Source organism: Phoca vitulina, unplaced genomic scaffold, assembly GCF_004348235.1.
Source record: "Phoca vitulina isolate PV1807 unplaced genomic scaffold, GSC_HSeal_1.0 scaffold7, whole genome shotgun sequence".
Lineage (NCBI taxonomy): Eukaryota > Metazoa > Chordata > Mammalia > Carnivora > Phocidae > Phoca > Phoca vitulina.
The window spans coordinates 63,519,051-63,540,283 of NW_022589710.1; the positions used below are offsets into that span (position 1 = coordinate 63,519,051).

At 38.4% G+C, this 21,233-nt stretch overlaps 1 protein-coding gene across 4 annotated transcripts in view; it reads right to left on the bottom strand.

Annotated features, from left to right (window-relative positions):
- The window catches only part of ATG2B (autophagy related 2B), a 79,887-nt gene that overhangs the window by 45,890 nt on the left and 12,764 nt on the right, over nucleotides 1-21,233 (bottom strand). For 3 of the 4 annotated variants that reach the window (XM_032405880.1, XM_032405877.1, XM_032405878.1), the window contains exons 2-12: nucleotides 15,056-15,218; nucleotides 11,683-11,835; nucleotides 11,115-11,217; nucleotides 9,615-9,777; nucleotides 8,544-8,723; nucleotides 4,776-4,872; nucleotides 4,349-4,534; nucleotides 3,205-3,359; nucleotides 3,010-3,115; nucleotides 1,823-2,084; nucleotides 102-252 (exon numbers count right to left, since the gene is read on the bottom strand). In XM_032405880.1, coding sequence (XP_032261771.1) covers nucleotides 102-252; nucleotides 1,823-2,084; nucleotides 3,010-3,115; nucleotides 3,205-3,359; nucleotides 4,349-4,534; nucleotides 4,776-4,872; nucleotides 8,544-8,723; nucleotides 9,615-9,777; nucleotides 11,115-11,217; nucleotides 11,683-11,835; nucleotides 15,056-15,218 — 1,719 coding nt within the window. The remainder of the gene's footprint in view (nucleotides 1-101; nucleotides 253-1,822; nucleotides 2,085-3,009; nucleotides 3,116-3,204; nucleotides 3,360-4,348; nucleotides 4,535-4,775; nucleotides 4,873-8,543; nucleotides 8,724-9,614; nucleotides 9,778-11,114; nucleotides 11,218-11,682; nucleotides 11,836-15,055; nucleotides 15,219-21,233) is intronic. The other variant, XM_032405879.1, reaches the window with a different exon arrangement.

The following is a 21,233-nucleotide window of genomic DNA, read 5'->3' on the forward strand; positions in this document are numbered from 1 at the left end:
CTATGCTTTTTTTTTTAATAAAATCATTGCTATTAATACAACTCTTTAAAAGCAAGGTAGATTTAAAGAATGATCCTAAAGACAAAGTATCTAGCATTTACCTCTGTGTAGTGAGGAGGAACAGAATGAGAATCAGTTGGAAACAAGCATTCCAAAAGTTCCATTTGCCCAATGGACATATCAGTACTAAAATATCGGGAAGCTGATCTTTGTCTTTGTTCATAGGACACTTTGATGCCAGTACCTATAAATCTATTACAGAAAATGAAACATTTAAGAGTATTCATATACTTCTAGGTTAACGAATGTGTCAAAGAATAGTACACAAGTGTTAATGAAGTTCATATTCTAATATATAATAATATTCCTAAGGGTATTAAAACCAGAAAGACTGCTTCAAATTTCCCATTCCCTGAGATAAGAAAGCAATTTCTGATAGGAAATTAGCCAGGATATATTTATTTCCCAACCCTGCCCTCCCTTCTTTAATATTTTAAAATTTACACTGCAGCGGACAAAAATCTTTCAAAATATATACAGTAGATTCTTAAAATTATTTAGAAGCCTCATGCAATATTTTAAAACCTTCAGTCCGTGGATCTCAAGTGAAAGTTGTCTTCCTATTTTTGCTGCTTTTATTTCCTACTGGCAGACATTTGAAACCTTGTCAAAATGTTTTTACAGTCTAATTATAAATACTATGGCCCTAACTTGTAGAGTCTCTTTAGCTAGGTATAAAAACTACTCTGTATATTAATTTTAATACTTCAAAAAAAAAAATCAAAATTAAAAGGCCAAACTTTCCTAAAAATATTAATATGTGCCTAAACTGTTGTATAAAATATGATCGAAAGATAACTTTCACATTAAGATGAGCAATGTTTACATATTAACAATATTATACTTACAAATTTAATTATCTCCTCATTCATTAGGACTCAACCCATGAAAGGATCACTGGCTATGTGAACGGCTTTAATTTTTTTTTTTTTTTTTAATGAAGTTTTGTTATTGTTTTTAAGTAGGCTCCATGCCCAGCGTGGAGCCCAATTTGGGGCCTGAGCTCACGACCCTGAGATCAAGACCTGAGCTGAGATCAAGAGTTGGACACTTAACCACCTGAGCCACCCACATGCCCCCGGATGGCTTTAACTTTTTAAAGCAGAAATTGAAAGTGTAGCATCCGGGCTCAGGATCAGCCTTGGTACCCTTCCCCACCCCACAGACAGTGGCATGCGGGTCATGTTGTTCCACGTCCCTTCTCATTAGCTCACTCCACTCTCACCACCACTGCCATCTCCACTGAGCCAGTGACAATAAGAACTATTTTTATGATTATAATGGTGTCAATATTTTAATCAGCAAAATGTGGTCCAAAAAAACTTGTCAAGGGCACCTGGGTGGCTCAGTGGGTTAAGCGTCTGCCTTCAGCTCAGGTCATGATCCTGGGGTCCTGAGATCGAGTCCCGCACTGGGCACCCAGCTCAGCAGAGAGTCTGCTTCTCCCTCTCCCTCTGCCCCTCCCACCTGTTCATGTTCTCACTTGTGCTCTCTAATGAATTAAAAAAAAAAAATCTTAAAAAAAAATTGTCAAGAACAGAGAAAACTCCAGATTATCTCAATCTTATATGTAAATAGTTTTGCATGCCAAGTAAGCTGAATAAAAGATTCTATGGTAAACATTTTTGTAGCACTGCAAGAAAACCTCACTCATTCCCTCATTTACAAATAAAATGCGAATCAGAAAAACAGAGTTAGGCAAATAAAAAAGTCCCCATCTGGTTCTTTTTCAAGCATCATTAATAAACACGAGAGAATTTACCTAAGGTGATCATGTTTGCAAGCTTCCGCAAATACTGCTCGGAAAGACTTAAAATCATCTGTTGAAAATCTTGCTGGGTCAATCTTTTCTATACAGGTAAAGAATGCTATCGCCAAAGGCGTCAATGGATTAAGGTTCAGTGATGTTTCAGGTGGAGATAAAGGATCGATGTGAAGCACAGAGATGGAAAGGGTTCCCACAGCTAGTCTAAAAATAAGTTCAGGCCTGGATTCATCCACTGAAACAGATCTAGACGGGAGAGCTGAAACACATGGGTTAAAATTATATACATAAAATTTAATACTTAAAAACAATCCATTATATCAAAATTATAAAGCATTTACTCATGTGTTAGTTTTAAAAAGCAGGTGAACACCCAACAGTCTGAATGATATTTGATATTAAACAAGTAAGATAAACTGTTATCTTTCTGCATTTGATATTCAGGATCCTTGATACTTGAAGCATCAAAAAGAAACATGAACAAAAGTTTTGCATTAATAAAACTGTATCGGAAAAGTTGCAGATTAACCCAAAAGCTGCTCACCAAATTTTCTTTTAAGCCTTGTGTCTATTTCAATTAAATTTTGTGGAGAAGAGACCTGAGGTTCTCTTTCAAGGAAAGTGTAAACAATGGAACAAGTATTGATGGTTGACTGAGACTCCTAAACTACAATAATATGAAACTTACAGTGTACTTTTTACTAAAGATACTTAAATACACAAAGACTACAGTGAATTGGCAAGTATTCTAAAATACTTCATGGTTGAGTTGTTCAACCATGCTTCACATTTTCTTTCTAAACTTTGTTAAATGGCCTAGCTCAAAAAAAAATGTATGAGGGGAAAGAAAAGCAGCAGAAGAATGGCATTTTCTAGAAAGAAACAACTTAATTTTTTTTTCTTTTTTTTTTTTTTTTTTTAATGCCAGTGGAAGGGGTGCCTGGGTGGCTCAGTTGTTAAGCATCTGCCTTCAGCTCAGGTCAGGATCCCAGGGTCCTGGGATCAAGCCCCGCATCGGGCTCCCTACTCCATGGGAAACCTGCTTCTCCCTCTCCCACTCCCCCTGCTTGTGTTCCCTCTCTTGCTGTGTCTCTCTTTGTCAAATAAATAAATAAAATCTTTAAAAAATAATAAAATAAATAAATTCCAGTGGAAAACTACCGTAAGTGTCTTACACTACTTACAAGTCTTCTGTAAATTTGGTGGGTGAACTAGGTTGGATGGCAATGTGGACCCTCTTACTGGTTGTTCTTTATGATGTTCAAGGAAATCTCCCCACGTTGGCTGAAGCTGTAAAAGAATTTTTTTAAATCACATGAATAAAGTGTAGAATTTCAGAAGCCACTTTTCAAGAATAGAACAAAATTTAAATACTTTACCACAGTAGCACTTAATGGAGATCCTGCTGGAGTATTTGTATATGTACTAGTTAATGACAACTCAAGGTCCATATTTGGAGGGTCTCCCAGAGGTGGAAGAGAAGAGAGACTATGGGACATGTCCATATCAGCCATGGAGAAGAAAACTTCTTCTTCTAGACAGAATTAAACCTTGTCAATTGTATAATTCATGTCTTTAAATTAAGTTAACATACATTAATATAATATTCTTCAGATTATCTGAAGTACAGTGATGCCCTACAATTTACATTACTTCTGATGGGGTAATTTGTGAGGATCCAAGATAGTAAAAACTCAACCAAATACAAGTTAACAAAACGTTATGCTATCCTACTGGTGAACTTGCTTTTTGTTTGTTTTTTTTTTAATGTAAGATTTGCAGTACTACGTGGTATATTTTTAAGTGTCATATGACAATTTAGAAGTTAAAATCCAACTTTAAAATAGTATAAAGATCTTGCAATCTCTGGTTTCGTATGAATACAACTCTTTTAAAAAAAATAAAAATAAAACCTGAATGTATTATTTAGAATTTTATTTACATTTCACTTCTTTCTGGAGGTTGTTTTACTCTCATGCAAATGAAGTTTGTTATGACCAAAATTTCTTGAGTAGATTTTAAAACTTATTTAGTTCAACATTCTATACTTAAATGGATTCTTATTAGTTAAGGTATTAGTGCTAAACATTCTAAAACACCTGTAAAAATGCAAAGTAAACTGTGTAAAGACTGTATTTATGTGTAATTGATGGAAGAGTAGGAAAAAAAGGTTCCATTTAAGGGCCTCTAACCGTAAATCATTATACGAGCATGTAAGAATTTGACAAAATGAATAATTACCCCAATTTATCTGTGTAAATCTACATTTTTGTAAATTGACTGTCCTTAGAATAAAAAAGAAGTCATGATTTACAAAACGAGATTATACACTCAAAAAAAGATACATGAGCCAGTGCATCACTGTAATGCTGCCATCAGATCAACTTACAAATTTAAACCTTCTTAGATCACGGATCTTTCATTCTTTCATTACTAAACTCCATTTCACAACGGCCAAATTAAGTTTACTTTGCTCTATGATAACGTTGTAGGAATCCAGTGTCAATCGTTTCAGACGCTTACCACGGCTAGAAGGTGTACGAGCGGATTCTGTCTCATAAAAGCTTTGCTCTGAAGATACACCTGCTGAGAGGGAATCTTTTCTCAAATAATACCGGTTTAATTCCATCTGAATTCGATATTCCTCTTCTTGCTGCATGGGTCGGTTTTTTCTATCTTTATTAGCTAACCCTATTTTGCTAGAATTTTCTACAAGTATAGAAAGGAAAGCAAAACAGTAATTAAATTTGGAGTTAATCAATCATCTCTCTCCCAAAACCTACTTGTCCAATACCAACGGCAACTTCATGCCACAGTCAATGCAGAACTACCACTATTTAATATTAATCAGAGCTATGCAGTAGCTTTAAGCAACTAGCTAGGGATCACAGAATCTAAAAAGTTTTTAATAATCAAAAATAATAACAGAGTTGCCTATTGCCATACTTGCCTGGTCCAGCAACAGCTGCTAACATATCCAAAAGCAAGTGCACCTGCCTTGGTGACAGGAATAGATGAATAGAGTCTATCTGTCCATCAATATCCAACTTCAAAAAAAAAAAAAAAGCCATTCAGGATAAACACTCTTTAAAATCTCCTCACCACAAATCCCAGTATACTTTAATGACTGATTACTTAAGTCTTGGATTCCTTCACCTAAGATTCCCTCCACTAATTCACACAATCTAAATGAAAGACTTAAAGGCCACCAAACTGTTGTTCTAAGGGGGAAAATCCTCCTGCAAAATTCCATGTTGGCAAGTCCAATGTCCTATTTTTATCTCTGAGTTTTCTGAGTATTTCAGGTATTTGAGGAGGCTTCAAGTCACAGTCACTAGGAAGAATATGAAGACAGCAGCAGCAAAGAATTCATTCCCAACAGGATTTGAAGACTCAAATCATAATCCTCAAAGCGGGATTCAAGCCAAGAGCAAATAAAGTTGGCTTTCTCAAGTTCGCGCATGGATAACACTCCCTAACAGAGCATGTGAGGCCCTTCCCTACCAACAGTGTGCCTCTCCACACGTGCAGGCAGGGTTCCACAAAGCCCGCTCTCTGCTGGACAGGAAAGCGCAGGCCACAGCAGAGATGCCTACGAAGTGGGTGTTCATGTGGACTGCCTTGCTCTTTTCCAAGTCTTTGTCCATTTTTCCTCACGGAAATAAAAGCCCCAGCTGGTCTCATCCTGATTCCTATGGAGTATATTCTGACAAAACAATTACTCTATTTTCTACATCACATTCTAACAAGTTGACCATGCCTGCCTTACTTTTCACTCACCTCCTCTTAGGGCTAATGCTAACACTCCTATTATCTTTATACCATTTCACAATTTTGAAATTCAATTAACATTTCTATTTGGAAAATGGTATCTTCCGGGGGGAGGGGAGGGAGGCTGGACAAATTTCTTCTGATTCTAAAAACAAAAAATATTACATAGTAATGCTGAGAAGCTTCCATTATCGGAGAATATAATGTATTCTCCAGGAATAACAATCCTCACTATCACCTTCTTCTGAGTGTTGGGGCATTATGCTTTTATTACATTTCCGCTCATTCTAGAAAGGCATCTGTTTTGCAGACGAGGACACGGGATCATAAAGATCTGCACAAGGCCATCTACAGACCCAGAGCCAGAATTTTAACCTAGGCTGACCTAGATGGGAAACCCTCACTCCTCCCATGATATGGCTCTCGGTGAATTTGTTTTTTGGAGCTGCTTGCTGACAGCTGCCATCCCAGACGATGAATCAGCAAGGAGTTTAGGCTGGGGACAGTGGTAAAATCTTTCTGATTACATGCCATATTTAAAAATTGGTTTTTAATTTCTTAGTATTGAAAACATAATCTCTGACCTTTATTAGGATGGATTATCAAGAGTTTCACTTCTAATGTTCATAGAAATATTATTTGTACATTCTAAATTTGGCATACAAAGAACAAAGCAGCTCTTACTTTCCTCTGGAAATAGAAAAAAACAGAACATAACTGAAATAATTTCAAACTCAATATGACAGTAACTAAACAAAATGTCTATAAATTCAATACATACAGCTCCTCTATTTTCTTATACACTCCTGAAAGTATATGCTAAAACTGAACATGTGAACTATCAAGCTGACACACTATTTGGGGTGGGTGCCATCTCAGAGAACTAAAAAAAATTTTTTTTAATTTATTTTAGAGAGAGAGCACGCACATGCACATACAAGGAGGCAGGGGGCAAAGGAAGAGGGCGAGAGAGATCTCAAATAAGACTCTGTACTGAGCGAGGGCTCAATCTCACGACCCTGAGATCATGACCTGAGCAAAAATCAAGAGTCGGACACTTAACTGACTGAGCCACCCAGGAGCACCTCCCAAAACTTTCATAACATTTTGATTCCAGTTGAAAAACCTGTAGATCTAATGAACATTGGCGAGACTAAAGATCTGACACTTGAGCACCCCTAACCAATGCCATCTTTGTCTACACGGCATTAAGTTTACGGGATTTATGTTTCTCAAAGCTAATAACTAGAACTTTAGCCTTCATTTTCATTAAATGAGAACAAAAGGTACTCAAACTCAAGTTACTACACAAAAATTACCATGTAGACAAGGATGGTAATAACTCCAAATATCAAACACTGGCTGGCAAACAACGCCATCATGCTATAAATTCCAGATGTTCACTTGTCACCTAATACACAGATGTCCAAAAGTAACATCGAAAAGGCACTTATACAGGGGCGCCTGGGTGGCTCAGTCGTTAAGCGCCTGCCTTCAGCTCAGGTCATGATCCCGGGGTCCTGGGATCGAGCCCCCACATCGGGCTCCCTGCTCCTGCTTCTCCCTCTCCCACTCCCCCTGCTTGTGTTCCCTCTCTCGCTGTGTCTCTGTCAAATAAATAAATAAATAAAAAATAAATAAAATTTTTTTAAAAAGGCACTTCTACAAATCAACACCTAATGTGCAAAAGTTCAGGTCTGCATAAAGATCAAATATACAAATGTTGAGGACTAGCTAATCAAAACAGAACTATAAAAGTGACTGCCATGGTTCTTCCTTCTTCAAGAAATAGCTAATGCATTCCCCAGAGGCATGGGTGTGTTAGTTTCCCCAAGGAAGTTAGCACCTCAGGGGATTCCCTGTCATGCTGAAACAGACCTAGGGCTTTCCTGTTATTTTATGAACAGGCTTAAGATCTGGTGAAAGGATTTCGTACCACCTGAAGTAGGATAGAGCGGTAAACAAAGGAGAGGAAGTAATCAGCAACAGGAAGGTTGGCATTCTGATCATCACCTTCCTCTGCTTCTAACTGTAGCCAGGTATGCCAATCCAAGGACGGATTGCTGGAGATCCTCAATCGTCTGAAAATCTTACGTGCATGCACGAGTACTCAGTTGCTCCCTCTTCCATGTCCCCACAGCAATGTCTGTACCCCTTATTATACGTTGTATTAAGGCAAAGACAGTATTCCCCTCTTCTCTGTATCTCACCCAAGAAACTGCATAGGGCCCAGCATCCAGTTTACTCCAACATCTACAGCTAGTTAGCCCAGTGAGTAAACAGATGAACAAATCCTGATATTTTCTTAAACTACATTTTACAGAGATTATATAGAAAATTAATTTTCAAAGTTTGAAAATAACACTTCACAAAGACATTTTTAACAGACTAAATAAATATAGGCTTCCTGATTCTCCAGCAGACTGTTCAATACTGTTCCCTAAGAACCAAGTGCAGTTGTCTTTACAGGATCTTCAAAAAGCCATGAGACATCATGAAAAAAAAAAAAAATCAATCTCTTTTCATAAACATTGTACAACTATAAAAATGGTCATTCCGTTCAAAACACATCTAGGCGGGCATTTTTACATGCATACAATTAAACACTTTCTATAGTCAAGTTCTTACTTCCATATTCTTCTCCTTTAAAATGAAAGTTATGATGACAGAAAGTCTTTAATAAATTCCTAATTTATTAACTCATGAATGTTTCTGAACGGCTAGAACGGGGGAAAGTGAGTGCAGGAGACAGTACTAATACCTGAGCCTGAGCAGAGGCCCTGAAACCTAAGGACAGAGGCACCAGCTGAGATTACAAACACGCACTCCAGGACAGAGGGCACCCTAGTTACAGGACAACCCACAGTGGCCAATTGGTGGGTCACTGCACACATTAAAGAATACTTGTACTTCTGTTTTAACTATAGAAAATGAAACAAATACTGACCTTAGCTCCAGGAAGTACTTCATTCTGTTTCAATGTGAGACTCAACTCCAGCCTACCAATTAGCCCTCCAATCTGCACTGGGTCAGAGGGCGCTACCTCTGGTAAATTTCTAGTTAGTTGTGGGTGTGGCTCATACACAATTTTGGGATTCCAGCTAGGTGACAGCTTTGGCTCAGTTTCCTATAATAAGGCAATTAAGAATAAAGTAATTCTTTAGAACATCTTAGTATAAATAAACCAAAATGCAAAAACAAATGTCAACTTAAGAAGAGTAAAATATTTGACATGAAAAACTGTACTATGTGACAATGAATAAACCAGTGGCTTATAGCTAGCATGAAACACAACAGTAATAAAGGCAAATCATGGAAAAGGACTTTATGAAAAAAAGCACATCTATTCAAATCACAGCAATAAGAAAACATAATAGACATTCTATAATTATGAAAATCTGAAATAATGTAAAAGATAAATTATGGAAGGACTGATTTATAAAAGGACTCTCTACTCTTAGAAAGGATTAATAAAAAATTCCTTAATTATAAAACTTTAAGATAGGATTTGTAAGTTTTCAGCCATACATTATGTAAGGTAAATGTGAACACTGCTTTTGTTTTTATTATAAAAGGGTATTAGCTGTTAATATACCATTTTCCTACAAGACACAGTATCCAATGTTATACCCTGGTAGGAAAGGCCTTAATCATAAATGTGAGTATTTTAAAAACTCTGAAATGTGGGTCTCCATTACTGAATATTTGTGTTAACTTCCAGATCAGATGGAAACTAACACGTATTTTATATCCTAGCACAATTTAATAGCCCTCCTTTAAACCATTTATTTCTTTATTTTTAAATTTATTTTTTGGAGAGGGAGAGAGAGACTCTTAAGCAGGCTCCATGCCCAGTGCAGAGCCTGACGCTGGGCTGGATCTCACAACCCAGAGATCATCACCTGAGCCAAAATCAAGAGTCGGACGCTCAACCGACTGAGCCACCCAGGCACCCCTAATTTAAACTTTTAAGAAATCTATGATTTAATGTTTGGTTTTTTTGTTTTGTTTTTCTTACCGCTGGTGCAGTTGAACACACTGGGGAAGATTTTGCTGACGCAGAAAACTCCTCCCAGAAGAGAGATACTCCGGAGAGCTGGAGTAACTTGTGAGCAAAGGCTGTGGGCTGATGCACGTTAATTCCTGAGGCCTCATCAGCAGCTTCATCACAGTAGACAGTTCTCAAAGTTCAAAACAAAAAGTGCTGGCATAAAACTCCTAAGAAAGCCTACTTGCAAGTCTAAAACACACATAGCTTTTTAAGGTAAAGAGTTTTTCAAGTGTTAGCACTTAGAAAATGCCTAGAATGTGGTCAGCATTAGTGCTTTACTACAGGAAATGTTTTCACCAAGAGACCTCAGCCTCAAGAAGGATAATTTTATGGGGCTCCTAAACTGGTGGAAAAGATTAATAACTTCCTAAAGTTAGCCTCAAGGAAAACAATTCCTGTGCTCCCTTACAAACATCTCTTGGTAACAGTGAGACAGCATTTGGCTCCAAGTCACAAGTCCGCAATGAATGACATTTTTTAAATTCTTATGACTATTCTATGAGTTCTTATGACTCACTTCATTTTCAACAAAATACAGAATGTAGTTCTACATGCATGAGATTTTAGATACTTTTTAATATACCATTTCAGGTAACACAACCTAATTTCAAAAATCTGCTAACAATAACTGTTTCACTAATAGGTAATTTTATGATAGACAGAAACCATAACATATCTGCTTAAAATTTCGTAAAAGTCCCCAAAAGTTCCCTAAAGCGTCTTCGGTGCTCAGTGCAATTCTGCCTATTTCTATCACGTTAAGACACAGGTGAACAGTAACTACCTCAAGGGCAACCCTCTCGGGTCCCCTCCTTCTTTGGGTGCTTTGTACTATCTGTACATTACTGTACTCTCAATAAACCTTGCTTTGCTGCCCACCAAAAAAAAAAAAAAAAAAAAAGTGACTACCTCAAATCGACACTCAGCTATTTATAAGGCTCCAAGTGGGCATACACAGAAAACTAAGTCCTGGTTTCTATCTATTTAAGTAAATTACTATCACACAGATACTCTCACAGAATCCTCTCAAAGAAAACTGCAGGCTTAGCCTTTCTCGTGAAAGCAGCACTCAGATCAAGCACAGGAAAGCAAAGAAGCCCCTCGCATTAATGAGACACGCCAAAACAGGGCATCGCTCGTATGAAAAAACTCCCAACAGGAGTGCCTTAAGTTTAGCAGCACTCACATATTCATGATTTTTATTTGGTATTAACTAAAAGAATCATTTGCTTTGAATTCCACACAGTATTATATATAATTATACCTCAAATGGTACTTTAAGTTTTCAATAAAGGGATTAGAATGTATCTTGGAGAGCAGAGCTTTACTCTGAAAACATACAATGTAGTAACTCAATAGCATCACTTCTAACCTCTAAAACCATCATGAAATCTAATGAAAGTCAGATCTTACTATTTATAAAAGAAAAGAATAGGGTCATTTATTCTCAGATATAAGAAGTCTTACCTTTCTATTCGAATTTCAAGTGCAGTTCCAGTTTTGGAATTTTCTGGCACGTGTTCAATTCTCAAGACAGTGTCTATAAAAGTGACTTTTACTCTTCTTAGTACTAGAGTAAACAGGTAACCATTAACATGAGACCACATGTATACTAAATAAAAACTTCTAATGAAAGGAATATATAGTAGCTTAATAAGAACTTACAAAATAAACTGGTATTTCTTTCCTTAAAAATCCCAAAATCTTGAGTTTGGTAATAAACATTTTGCCTTACTGAGCACCTAACAGATACCTGAGCAATGCCCAACACTCTCTGCTGACCTCTAAACCCTTCATTACACAAGCATAATAAAGGAAACAGAGAAAAAAAAAAAAAAAGGGTACAAAAGGATGTGAAATTAAATTGAATATTTAAAATAACCTCAATTCTAAAGTTCTGAAGAACAGTAATGCCTTTAAAAAAAAAAAATCACTCCAATGGATTTTCCTTATACAAGGCTTACTAAAGAAAGGTACTAAATTACTAATAAAAAAAAAAAACTAAAATTTTTGAAAATACTCCATAATGCCAAACCTGTTTCAATGGTTTCAGCAAACTTTTCAAGTCCTTCAAAAGGCTGCGATGCTTCTCCTTGTTCATCTGTTAATTTCTGGCTAAGACATTCTTTTGCCAATTGCATACTGCTGGTCATGAAACTTGACCAATACATAGGTTCAGAACCAGTTGCTGCAGAAGATATAGATTAATCCTAAATAACTTCTTATAGTTACAACAAAGCAATTTCTTAAAATGCCACATTTGAAATACATTCTTAACCCTCCAAGAGATATTTAACATCAGGGTGTTACCTAGGCATATGGTATTCTAGAAATTACTCTTGAGATTTAAACATCACCTTATAATAACGGAGAAGAAAAAGGAAAAAAAAAAAATCACAGAAAGAAGTCCAGAGACGTGCTCTCATTAAATGATATGTATCTGTCAAATGTTAATTCATGAATTCATTAAACAAGTATCTAATGCATGCATGGTACTGTTCAAAATACTGCAGAACAGGGGTCAACAAATTTTTTTGGTGAGGGTCAGATAGTAAATAGTTTAGGCCCTAGAGCCTCTACCCTGACTACTCAACTCTCTCGCTCTAGTGCCAAAGCAGCCAGAGAGAATAAGGAAATGAATGAGTACGGTAGTGTTCCAATACAAATTTATTTACAAAAATATGACAGATCAAATTTGGCCTGCAGGCCATAGTTAGCTGACCCTGCTGTAGGGGACAGAAATATAATGATTAATTCTGCCCTCTGAGAGCCTACAATATATGGAAGAAATGAGATGTGGTTAAGAAGAATTAGTAAGCAACTACACAATGTCAACAGAAAACACTGACGGCTAAATCAAGAGGTTAATTCTTCCCACAGACAGAATTTAACGGAAATCTGGTAGAGGTGGCTTCTGACCTAGGCTTTAGAAGGTCAGTATAAATGTAGATAAAACAGAAGAACATCCTTGGAGGAATCCATGAACTGGGAAAAATCCTTTCCAGATCATCCCTCATCAAAGAATTGCACTACACTTCCTTCCATTATTCAAAACAAACTAACAGATTACTAGAATCACTGCCTTCCAAAATGGAATCTAAAACCCTTCTCATGGCATATTTTTAAAGGCAGAATATTTGACTTTCCATAGGAAAATATTATTTTCGCCATCATGGTTAAAAACAAAATATTCTTGTTAATTAAATGCCATTATCAAGGAGGATTTCCATGCATAGACTACCAATTTTCAAAGTACAGGTGCTATTAATTCTAGTAAGCATAATTTAAACTTTGGTGTTCCAGACAGCACTTAGAATTGTAATTCTTCAAGTATATCTTTTTTTTTTTTTTTTTTTTTAAAAAGTTTTTTTTTTTTTTTTTCACAGAGAGATAGAGAGAGAGAACAAGTAGGCAGAGAGGCAGACGGAGGGAGAGGGAGAAGCAGGCTCCCCGGCGAGCAGGGAGCCCGACGTGGGGCTCGATCCCAGGACCCTGGGATCATGACCTGAGCCGAAGGCAGCTGCTTAACCAACTGAGCCACCCAGGCACCCCTCTTCAAGTATATCTTGACCAACATCACTTGTCACTCAAAGAATTTAAATTCAGAATTTAAGATGATTTAGATGACTCTATCAGCTTATAAAATACACACACGCACGCACGCACATACTCCAAAGTAGAAAATCTGAGCTATAACAGAGCACAGTGGTTAAGAACATGGACTCCAGAACTAGACTCCCTGGGCTGAGATCCCAACTTTCCACTTAACTAGCTATGACCTTGGACAAGTTACTGAATCTACCTGTGCTTCAATGTCCTGCTCCATAAAATGAAGACAACAAACCGTATCTATTTCAAAGAGCTATGGTAAGATAATATTGGTGCACTCACAACAGCATCTGGCATGCAAGAAGCACTATATACATGTTTGATACATCAGAAAACGGCATACGTGTAACTAAAGCTACCACACGGATACACTTATAAATAATAACTTACTACTACTTTAAAGCTTTTCCCTCCCAAACTTTTCTTTTGAAAATTTTTAATCCTAAGGAAAAGGTGAAAGAACGGTACAATGAGCAACTCTGTAGCCTTCCCTTACATTCGTCACAACTATATACACACACGCAAATACACACACACTCTTATCCTTTTGCTGATCTATCTGAAGGTAAACTGCAGGCATCATGACACTCAGTCCTGAATACTTCAGCAGATAACTCCTGAGAATACAAACACACCACGCAAAAGCTCAGTAACACGAACACACCCAAGAAATGTAACACTGACAAAACACTATCTGCTATACATTCCACACCCAAATTTCCCAGCTGTCCCAGTAATATCCTTCATAACAAAAACAAAAACACAGGATTATCTACTGCAGTTATTCATGTCTTACTCTTCTCTAATCTGGAACAATTCCTCTACTTTTCTTGTGTTTCATGATACTGATACTTCTAAAGAGTATCAACCAGTTAGTCTATAGAATTTCCCTCATTTTGGATTTGTCTGCCTTCTTCCTTATGCTGTGATTCAAATTAAGCACTTTTAACAGGAACAATATATATATGATGTGCCCTTTTTCAGCCATCACTCAGGACACACATCATGGCAGTGTGACCCACTACTGATGAGATTAAGATTGACCACTAGCGTTGCTGTGGTGACTCTCAATTTCCTCCACTGTGAAAGAAACATTTTTCTCTCTGTAAATAATATGTCATCAATGGGAGGTATGTCGATACATCTCAGTATCAAGCTCCTCAACAACCTGTCACCGAATGGGCTTAGCATTCATTGATGATTACCACCGGTATCAATTTTTTTTTTTTTTTTTACCACAGTGGCCAAAAACATGGTGATGGTCTATCATTTTTTCTACTCTAGTAAGTAGATACTCTACTGCAATAAAGAGCTTTCCCTTCTTCCTGCCTCCCTTACATCCTGATTACTTATTTTCAACAGTATGGACTTAGAGTTGTTTTTAATTCCAAGTGTTATAATCCATTTATTGTCATTATTCCCAGATCTGGCCAACGAGAACACCTACAAGCCCAGTCCTCTGTCCTTTTAACATTTCTCCATCAATGGTTAAGCATTTCCTTGGCTTCTGGCACAATACTTTGAAACTTTAAAATACAAGTCACTTTACATAATCAGTAACAAATAATTAAACCAAATCATCAGTATACTAAAGTTCCCGTGGATAAATAGGGCAAGAAGTAACTCTAAAGGTAAAAATCAAACACTCCCAAGACCTAGTATTTTTATCTACTGAAAATCTCACAAATACAATGCTAAGTAATAAATTAAATACTGAATTTAATACAATTAGGTTACTTTCCCAATCTGTGAAGAATACAAATAGAAACAAACAAAACAGAAACACGTAACACACCTACCTAGGCGGGGTCTAGGCCGGAAGACCATTTCTAGCCCTTTCACTTCCAGTGCACAATTCTCCTGCAGCAAGGAGCCCCATGGAACTGACAGAGAAATTGACTGTATGAATCCTTCAGTGACTTCTAAAGGCGCATCTGCCGACTCCAGGATCTCATTGAGACACTAAAGAGAAAAAACCAAGTGCATTTTGAAATCACAGGAACAAGAACTCAAAATTGTTAACTTATTCAAAGATGCTGAATATGCTCATATATGTGTGTCAGACACTAGGAATAAGGAAAGCAGAGTCCAAGATAAAGACTCCCCGTCCTCATGAAGTTTACAAAATAGCTTACCATGAAAGACACACGTAATTAAGGTGTGATGAGGTACATGAAAGAGGAAATATACGGTACTTTTTGAGCACGTAATAGAACCTAACCCAGAGATCCAAGGCAGGCCACCTGAGGAAGAGCTATTTAAAAGTGAGGCCAGAGGCTACGGAGTTAACCAAGCAAAGTGGTCCACACAGAGACAACAGTGTGTGGAAGGAATCAAAGAAACCAGAGGTCAGAGAGTGCAAGCCCACATATTTGAGACGCAAAACTTTATGAAAACGAAAAGCTGCTTTAGGCTCTAGTATAGTGTGCTAGGGTGATGAGCCAGAGATAAAGCACATAGATAAGGGAGAGTGAAATCCAAACAGCCTTGTAATTCATGTTAAAGAGTCAGACTTTTATCTCAAGAGCAAAGTGAAGCCCCTGAAAGGTTTTAAGCAAGGGCACCATGATGAGATTAGAACTGGAGGGGAACCAGTTTCACTACCAAGCCAACCATGTATTGAGGAAAGCAAAATTCAGGCAAAAAGGTCACTCTGAGTAAGAGAAGCCAGGGAAATTGGTTTGGCGAGGACAGTGACACTGAGGTCAGAAGTGGGCAGATTTTTGTAGAATATTAGGAAGTAGAATTGGCATCACGAGAAATAAAGAAAAGAAGGAATGAAGAATGACTTCTGGGTTAGGGACCTGGGCAGCTGGTTAGCTAGCAGTGCCATTTACTGAGAAAAAAAACCTGGAGAAGCAGGTTAGGGGAAGCTCAGGAGCTGAGTTCCAAAGAGTATATGTGAGCAAACATCTAGGTGGAGATGTCCAGGAGGCAGCCGGATATTCTGGTCTAGATGTCAGGAGAGCCATCTGGGCTGAAGATACAGAAGGGCATTACGAATCCAGAGTGTCAATGAAGCCCTAGGGTGAGAAGAAACAGTCTCTGGGAACTTATGCAGAGTTAAATGACAAGAGGCCTAGGACTGAGTCCTGATAAACACCAACATCTAAGAATTAAGAATTGGGGGCGCCTCTGTGGCTCAGTCAGTTAGTTGGGTGTCCAACTCTTGATTTCGGCTCAGGTCATGATCTCAGGGTCGTGAGATCCAGCCCTACATCAGGCTCCCCACTGGGCATGGAGCCCCACTTGAGGAATCTGCAAGTAAACTAGAAAAAAGCAAACAGAGGGCGCCTGGGTGGCTCAGATGGTTAAGCATCTGCCTTCGGCTCAGGTCATGATCCCAGGGTCCTGGGATCAAGTCCCGCGTCGGGCTCCCTGCTCAGCGGGGAGCCTGCTTCTCCCTCTGCCTCTCTCTCTCTCTCTGTCTCTTATGAATAAATAAAATCTTTAAAAAAAAAAAAAAGCAAACAGAGAGGTAGAAGGAAAATCAAAAAAGCCTTACACCCCAAAAAATCATGGAAAGACAATTATAAAAAGTGGTGCAGTGCATCAAAAGGCAAGAAGAGGCCAAAGTTTTTAAGCGTCCACCCGATTTTCTGATATTTAGGGTACTGGTGATCCAACTGAGAACAATTTCAATGGTGTGGTAAGGAAACCGGACTACAACAAAAGGAAGATAGAATGGATGTAAATATAGTTAATAGAATAATTAAGTGCATTTCTTTACAACATACTTTTTTTTGACAACGTACTTTATAAATTAAAATAACAAATATTTATTAAATGCCAGTTTATATGTAAGGTACTTTCTGCACACAACAGTGAATAGCAGTATCATAATTCCTTGTCTACAAACCTAACACTGAATGTTGATATTTAGACTGGCTCACATTTTATCATTGGAGGCCACTACTTTAAAAGGCTTTCTTCATGCTGTTTGTGTAATCCTACAGACTTTCTGAAGAGTACATGGGCATGGGTGGTTTTAAGGTAAACACATTCAGATCCTCAATTCACAAATATATTGTTCTAAAACTGACCTTCCTGAGAAGAGTACTTAACCGTGGCACCATGTTGGATCTCCTCTCCCATATTCCCTTGTACAATCTCCGTCCTCCCACTTTGCCAAATGGGCCTATCTTTTCCCTTCCTGAATCCTCCTTTGTGCACTGCCTAGGGTATAAAAATCTCCAGGAAGCACCAGCAGTAAGTTTCCTAGTCTTTCCCTATCTTATACATATCTTTGGCATGACACTCAAAGAAAGTCAAAGAACTAAGCGATGTTGCTACTACAAAATCCCTTCAATTCTCATCTACTTATTTATGACTCGAGCCTGTAACTATTTTAAAAATTTAGAATGAAATTTATGATGAGCCCTATCAAATTCTAGTTGTAAGTATATTCGTTTATGGACACATGAACTAATCAGGGAAGAGGGGGAAAACCACCTACCCACATCATTAAGAAATGTATTTCCAGGGCAACTGGAGAGCTCATTCGGTTAAGTGTCTACCTTTGGCACAGGTCATGATCCTGGGGTCCTGGGATTGAGCCCCACATCGGGCTCCCTGCTCAGCGGGGAACCTGCTTCTCCTTCTCCCTCTGCCCCTTCCCCACCGACCTCCGCTTGTGCTCCCTCTCTCTGCTCTCAAATAAATAAAATCTTAAAAAAAAAAAATTTCCAATAGAAATTTTTACGTTTAGTTTTTCAAATGTATATTTATACTATTTTGATCAAATGCACTTATAATCATAATAATCACAATTCCAGAGGAAAAATGTTAATAAAGCCTAATGATTACCTAAAGGAAATACTGATAAGGTCAATATGGGAAGCGCTTAAAGGAACTAAGGAAACCACTAAAAAACTCAAAAAACGTCAAGTGAGGAAATCATTAAAGGAATTAAAATGGGAATTAAAAGGAATTAAATTTTAAAAGGAATTAAAGGAAATACTGAGCAAGATGGCAGAGGAGTAGGAGACCTAAATTTCGTCTGGTCCCAGGAATTCAGCTAGATAAGGATCAAAGCATTCTGAACACCTACGAACTCAACAGGAGATCGAAGAAAAGAATAGCAGCAACTCTGTGACAGAAAAGTGACCACTTTCTGGAAGGTAGGACGTGAGGAGAAGTGAATCCGAGGCGATATTCGGGAAGATAGACAGCGGGGGAGGGGGCCTCCGTCAGCCGATGCTGGCAAGTGATAGAGCCGCGGAGGACAAAATCGAACTTTTAGAAGTCTGCTCCGCTGAGGGACGTCGCTCCAGTGGCTAAGCGGTGGAGGGAACCCTCGCGGGACAGTGTGGTCTCAGGACCCTCGGGGTCACAGGAAGACCGGGGGTGCCTGAGTGTGGCAGAGCTCCAACGTATCGCAGCGGGGAAGCCAGCTGCAGAGACCGAGCCGAGGCGCGGGCTCTCAGCTCCACGTTGCCATAAACCGTGATGGGCGGCACAGTCGGGCCACCGCTCCTCCGGTAGGGACCCAACAAGCGGCAGATCCAGGGACACTCCCCTTCCTCCCCAGGGAGGAGCGGCACAGGAGCGCACCGCAGGGATCTGCTGGCTTTGGAGACTCCACACGGGGTCGTGTGCCAGAGACAGAAACGCTCGGTCACAGGCCGGGTGAGCACAGAGAGTGGCCGGAGACCGGGGGAGGCGGTAGTGATTGACAGCTTTTCTCTGGGGACTCAGTGAGGAGTGTGGCCCCGAGTTCTCGGCACCTACAGGGCAGAGATTGGGAGGTTGCCACTTTCACTCTCAGCCTCCAAAGCTGTACAGAAAGCTTGCAGGAACAAAAGCTCCCTAGAGCAAACCCGATCAGATTACTTAGCCCAGACCGGCAAGGGCGGGGCAATTCTGCCTCCGGCAAAGACATTTGGGAACCAAGGCAACAGGCCCCTCCCCCATAAGATCAGCAAGAACAGCCAGCCAAGACCAAGTTTACTGATCAATGAGAACGGCAGAACACCAGCACTAGGGGAATACAGCACATAGAATTCATGGCTTTCTTCCCCATGATTCTTTAGTCTTTCCAAGTTAATTTTTTTAACTTTTCTTTTTTCCTTTTCCTATTTTTTTTTAATTTTTCTTTCTCCCTTTTTGAACCAACATCTTATCAATTCCTTAAAATCTTTTTTAATTTTCAGGTTTAGAGTCATATTCTATCCCTTCATTGTAGTTACCCTTATTTTTTGTATATGTAAGTTGTTCTCTCTTTAAAATTTTGGGATACAGTTTCTTCTAACAAACCAAAATATACCCCAAATCTCTAGTGCATGGCTTTGTTCTAGTCTCCTGCCTGATCACAATCTCTCCTTTTTGGTTTTTTTAAATTTTTCTTCTTTCTTTTTTCAACCAACTTCTTATCAATTCCTTTTATAAAATCTTTTATAATTTTCATCTTTACAGTCATATTCCATCCCTTCATCGTATTTACCCTTATTTTTGTACATATATAAGTTTATCTTTCTTTAAAATTTTGAGAGGCAGTTTCTTCTAACAAACCAAAATATGCCCAAAATCTAGAGTGTGGCTCTATTAACCAGCCTGATCATGTTCTTTTTTTTTTTTTTTCTTTTTCTTTCCCTTTCTTTTCCCCCCAGTTTTGGGTCTCTTCTGACTTGTTTAGTGTATATTTTTCTGGGGTCGTTGTTACCCTGTTAGCATTTTGTTCTCTCATTCATCTGTTCTCCTCTGGACAAAATGACAAGACGGAAAAAATCACCTCAAAAAAAAGAACAAGAGGCAGTACCAACTCCCAGGGTCCTAATAAATACAGACATTAGTAAGATGTTGGAACTAGAGTTCAGAATGACAATTATAAAGATACCAGCTGGGCTTGAAAAAAGCATGGAAGATACCAGAGAATCACTTTCTGGAGAAATAAAAGAACTAAAATTTAACCAAGTCGAAATCAAAAAGGCTATTAATGAGGTGCAATCAAAAATGGAGGCTCTAACTGCTAGGATAAATGAGGCAGAAGAGAGAATTAGTGATATAGAAGACCAAATGATGGAGAATAAAGAAGCTGAAAAAAAGATAAACTACTGGATCATGAGGGCAGAATTCGAGAGATAAGTGATACCCTAAGACGAAACAATACTAGAATAATTGGGATCCCAGAAGAAGCAGCAAGAGAGAGGGGGCAGAAGGTATATTGGAGCAAATTATAGCAGAGAACTTCCCTAATTTGGGGAAGGAAACAGGCATCAAAATCCAGGAGGCACAGAGAAACCCCTCAAAATCAATAAAAATAGGTCAACACCCCGACATCTAATAGTAAAACTCACTAGTCTCAGAGACAAAGAGAAAATCCTGAAAGCAGCTTGGGACAAGAGGTCTGTAACCTACAACGGTAGAAACATTAGATTGGCAGCAGATCTATCCACAGAGACCAGGCAGGCCAGAAAGAACTGGCATGATATATTCAGAGCACTAAAGGAGAAAAATATACAGCCAAGAATACTATATCCAGCTAGGCTGTCATTGAAAATTGAAGGAGAGATAAAAAGCTTCCAGGACAAACAAAAACTAAAAGACTTTGCAAACACCAAACCAGCCATACTAGAAATATTGAAAGGGGTCCTCTAAGCAAAGAGAGAGCCTAAAAGTAACATAAACCAGAAAGGAATAGAGACAATATACAGTAACAATCACCTTACAGGCAATATATTGGCACTAAATTCATATCTTTCAATAGTTACCCTGAATGTAAATGGGCTAAATGCCCCAATTAAAAGACACAGGCTATCAGATTGGATTAAAAAAAACAAGACCCACTGATATGCTGCCTGCAAGAGACTCATTTTAGCCCCAAAGACACCTCCAGATTGAAAGTGAGGAGGTGGAAAACCATTTACCATGCTAATGGACACCAAAAGAAAGCTGGGGTGGCAATCCTTATATCAGACAAATTAGATTTTAAACCAAAGACTATAATAAGAGATGAGGAAAGACACTATATCCTACTTA